At 43.1% G+C, this 5,000-nt stretch overlaps 1 protein-coding gene across 1 annotated transcript in view; it reads right to left on the minus strand.

Annotated features, from left to right (window-relative positions):
• The window catches only part of numbl (NUMB like endocytic adaptor protein), a gene marked incomplete at both ends in the record, with an annotated part of 42,450 nt that overhangs the window by 12,526 nt on the left and 24,924 nt on the right, over positions 1-5,000 (minus strand). The window contains 1 exon segment of the mRNA XM_083636778.1: positions 4,337-4,487. Coding sequence (XP_083492904.1) covers positions 4,337-4,487 — 151 coding nt within the window.

The raw sequence follows: 5,000 nt of genomic DNA on the forward strand, positions 1-5,000 counted from the left end.
ATAACGAGAGAACAAAGAAAGACACGTAAAGAAAAGGGATGCAACTACAGTAACGATTATTTTCACCGTCGATTCATCTGTCCATTATTTTCTTGGTTAATCGATGTGTTGTTTGGTCTATAAAATGTGAGAACATGTGGGAAAAATGACGATCAGTGTTTCCCAAACCCTGAGATGATGTCCTCAAATGTCTTCTTTTGTCCACAACCCAATTTACTGTCATAGAGTAAAGAAAACAGAAAATATTCAAATTTAAGAAGCTGGAGATTTTTCTTTTTTTTTACTTTTTTCTTATATAATATTCAAGACAATTAATTGATTACCAAAATTGTTGGCGACACACACGCATGCACACGCACACACACACACACACACACACACGCACACACGCACACACACACACACACGCACGCACACACAATTGAGTCAGAACAAGAGAGGGAGAAAATTGGCACAAAACCAACTAAAGCTTCATTAGTCCCTACAGTATCTTCTCAGTAAGTGCTGTGAAATTGACAGGCGGTTGTAAAGTGAGCAGCTAATAAGCACTCGCACTGTATTTACTATTTACAGCCACATGTTGCAGCTGATAACGAGCGAGAGAGAGGGAGGAAGAGCATGCAGCCTCACGTCCCCTTCCCTCGTCTAGTCTCTGTCCTGGCCTGTGGCCTACGGAAAGCCCACAGGGACACAATTAAAACTCCCACAGCTCAGCCCCCAGCCGCAAGTCAAGTGACAGGGACAGAGGAAGACAATGATGCTAGTTTAAGTAGTAGTAGTTTGTACACAGAGTTTTTCAGAGATAGGCCTATTGGTCAACTTACACCAAAATGCCAACACTTAAGCATACCTGTACACTATGTCGAGAAATAGCGGGCTCCGTGCTAACACTTTAGCATACACTATGTCGAGTGATCGTAGGCTCCATGCTAACACTTTAGCATACACTATGTCGAGTGATCGTAGGCTCCATGCTAACACTTTAGCATACACTATGTCGAGTGATAGTCGGCTCCATGCTAATACAATGGAAACGTTCTTTTATGTGGTTATATTGTTTTAATAATATTTCATATTTTGAGCCACATCAATCCATTTGGAGCTAAAGACGAATATATGAAAGAAAATGTGAATATGGAAACAGAGGAAAACTAAAGAAACAGTAACGGAGAGAGAGAGAGAGTGAGAGAGAGATATTCTTGCACCTCTTGCTGTAAGAATATCGCCTGGCACTCCACTGTCTGTGGAGCATTACCATCAGGACCATTTTCCATTAGCCTGCTCCGACCACTTAGTCTTTTCCTACACGACACACCCTTTTTCTGCCTCTCTGTCTTCTCCAACTCCTTTTCTTCCATTCTCTCATAGGGCTGGGCGATATGGACCCAAAATCATATCTCTGTATTTTTTGGCTGAATGTCGATACATGATATACAGTATCTCTGTATTTTCTATATTTTCTATATTTTTATTATGATATCCAAAATCTAAGAGGAATTCTAGTCTCATATCACGATATCGATATAATATCGATATATTGCCCAGCCCTATTCTCTCGTTCTCCCACACCTCCGCCCTCCCTCTCTTTGCCTCTCTTATTCCGATCCCATCTCTCTCTCGCTCTCTCATTTGATATCTCTCTCTGTCTCCTCAGCGTGCCCTCATCCCTCACCCTGTCTTTTCCTCTCTTCAGCTTCATCCATAACTCCACCTCTTTTCTCATCCCTCTCTCCCTCCCTCTCTCCCCTCCCTTCCATGTCTTTCTGTTGTCATCTCTCCAGCTCTCCAGCAAATCACTCGGCATACAGTACTGTACATGCTGAAACCGGAGCAAGTCATGAATGAATTGGCCCATTAATATTGCTTCTATTTACATTTTAGACATTCAGTGCCTTGCTCAAGGACACTTTGGCAGGAGACACGGCTGCTGCTGCTGCTGTAAGGATCAAACCTGTCTGTGAGGTTTCAGGTTATAGACGGTCTCTTTAATTGTGATTTTTCTATATCTAGACATTTGCATTTGAATTAGTGTATTTAGTGTAGTAGTAGTAGTAGTAGTAGCAGTAGTAGTGAGGGTATGGATAGTTTACATCACATTATACCTAACATTTTACTCATTTATGTTATGAGTGTGTGTAGCATAAGGCTTACATTCCTTGATCGCCAATAGTGCAAGCAACCAATACAAGGAGGTCAAAGGTCAAAACCACAGCGCTCCGACGAATATCCATGTATTCAGATTGATCATGAGAGGCACTATGCAAGTGCTAGCTAGAAGCGTGGTAGAATAACTTTGTCATATGCACTGAAGACATTAAGCTTTTGTATATATTATTATATTTCTATTATATTTCTGATACAATCCGAATCCGCATGCAATTTCTTTGAACACCTGATTTTGGGGTATATTCACATAACGGTTGAGGAATTGGCCACTTTATAGATGGAATCATGGAAACATAATCTGTTTGGCACATTCCTACTTCAAAACTCATATATTATGTTATGAACAAGACTAAACTACCGATATTACAGTGCTAAAAGACATGGAAAACTAATGTTTAGCTGTCACATTGTCAAAGCTTCTATCAACATCTCAGCCATTCCAGCATGCAAAAATGATGCTCTCTATGCAAACTAACCCAGTGATAGGCTGCCAGTGTTTCAATGTGGCGTACATAATACTGCAGTTATGGAACAGGCCTGTAAGGTTTAAAATAGGGCATCTTAGATTCCCTTATCTTGCTCTCCTTTATGTGATGTTCACACACAGCTTATGGTTAGAAGTGAACGAGTGAATAAGTGAGGATCCGGTGCAGCTGTTGTTCATACAGCACAGCCTGTTAGGTATGATTAATGCACTGTGGTCAAGGCCTGGACCCACAGAACTTTCTGCTGCCCTTGGGCGCGGCCTGCTGATTTATTGGGTTGAGGTTGGTGCTGGGATGTAATGCAGAACTCCTTCCCCAGGCAGGGTGCACTTGTCCCTGGACTGGACTGTCTGCCTGTACGGCCGTCTGTCTGCTGTGTGCTCAGGCTATTATATTAGCAGCCTTGCCCTGACAGAAAACCTGCTGAGGTTGTGCTTTTGTTCTTATACTGTAGTATGTTCAGTAATGGTCAGGGTAGGGTTTGGGTCCAATAGACCCTTTTCACGGGGGCCATTTTGTGCTGAAAAGGCGGGGTAAACACAGGTGCAAGCAACACACTAATGAGGGTTTCCAAATTACGATCATGGAAGTTGGAAACCCTCATTAGTGTTTTGTTTGCACCTGTGTTTACCCTGCCTTTTTGACACAAAATGGCCCCCGTGAAAAGGGTCTATAGTTAGATTTATATCCAGATACAGGGAGGTAGTAATACAGTAGACCTAAACCCACCTTTTCATTAACAAAATAGTTCACCTTTTTAGACCGACATACTGTAAATCTTAAAGTGGTATAAATTCATAGTACACATAATAGTAATCTCAAGCTGTATCAAACTGATATAAGTTATATGAAGTAGAGAGCTTCAGCTATAGGAGGCAAGTCCGCTGCATCACAAAAAAAGGAACACAGCATCAATAAAAGAGGAGACAACGTGGAGCAGCTCAGGGCAGCTACCTTTATTTGGTGCACAGTATCAGACTAACGCTTCGATTCACATCTTCATCAGAGTCCAGAGTGATGAAGATGTGAATGGAAACGTTAGTCTGATACTCTGCAGATGTTATATGAGGTCTGTTATATGACGATAGGGTATTTTGGGAAAAGATAACCATAAATGAATGTACCCCCCCCCATATATAATAGATTTTTTGTTTATTATGGTGATTTATGGCCTTATGATGATCACCAACTGCAAGTCATTGTTTTTACCCAACTTTTTAATTTACCGCTACATCACTGAATGTAAATTGGAAAAGTCAGCCAACTCTGAACACTCGGCTGCTTGGTTAACAGTCAATCAGGGTTAGATTTATGTGTTACAGTAGGGTCCAACAGTTAAGTTATCCTTTATTTATCCCCATGGGGAAATTCATCCTCTGCATCTGATCTGACCCATCCTCAGGAACCTTCCTACAACTAGGAGCAGTGGGCAGCCACAGTGCAGCATCTGGAGAACAACTCCAGTACTTTTGCTATTACCTTGGTCAGGGACACTGACAGGAGTATTAACCCTATACATACATGTCTTTGTTGGTGGGAGGAAACCGGAGCACCCGGAGGAAACCCACACGAACACGGGGAGAACATGCAAACACCACACAGAAAGGACCTGGGACGGACCGGAATTCGAACCCGGGACCTTCTTGCTGTGCTGTGCTAACCACTGAGCCACCGTCCATGCTTACCCGGACAGCGAAGTTACATTTGCCCTTGCGCACAGCCTCCTCGTCGGCCTGCCACTGGTGCGGTCTGCTGGCCTCTGGCACGTAGGTGGGCTTCTTCCTCCTCAGGCTCTGACGAAGCTTGTTCATCTCCGGGGTCACGTGCTCCCTGGTACTGGAGGGGGACACAGAGAGGGGGGGCGTTGGTTAGCAGCTTAGGGAGGGGGGCCTGTGAATATCATCACCACCCTTCACCGTCATCTTTTCAGACAAATAACCAACTTCCTGCTGCGCAGAAAAACATATTGCATCCATCTTCTCACCCTCCAATTAAAAGCTCATTAATTACAGGCTGATTAAAAATGCTTTTATAATGTGAGCTGTCAAGAAAGAGGTGTCACCATGATGGAAGAGACTCTAGTGTGCTATAGTGTTACGGCCGCATGAGAACTCCATAGAAGAATGTAGCTCTGAATGTCACACAGAACTATGAGCGACTTGAGACCGCTGCCATTGATTACTGTAGCTCACACTCATCATACAGCCATCATCTCATTCCTGTAACAAGTAGCTCACACTCACCATACAGCCATCATCTCATTCCTGTAACAAGTAGCTCACACTCATCATACAGCCATCATCTCATTCCTGTAACAAGTAGCTCACACTCATCATACAGCCATCATCT

This window comes from Poromitra crassiceps (genome assembly GCF_964638095.1).
Source record: "Poromitra crassiceps genome assembly, chromosome: 5".
Classification (NCBI taxonomy): domain Eukaryota; kingdom Metazoa; phylum Chordata; class Actinopteri; order Beryciformes; family Melamphaidae; genus Poromitra; species Poromitra crassiceps.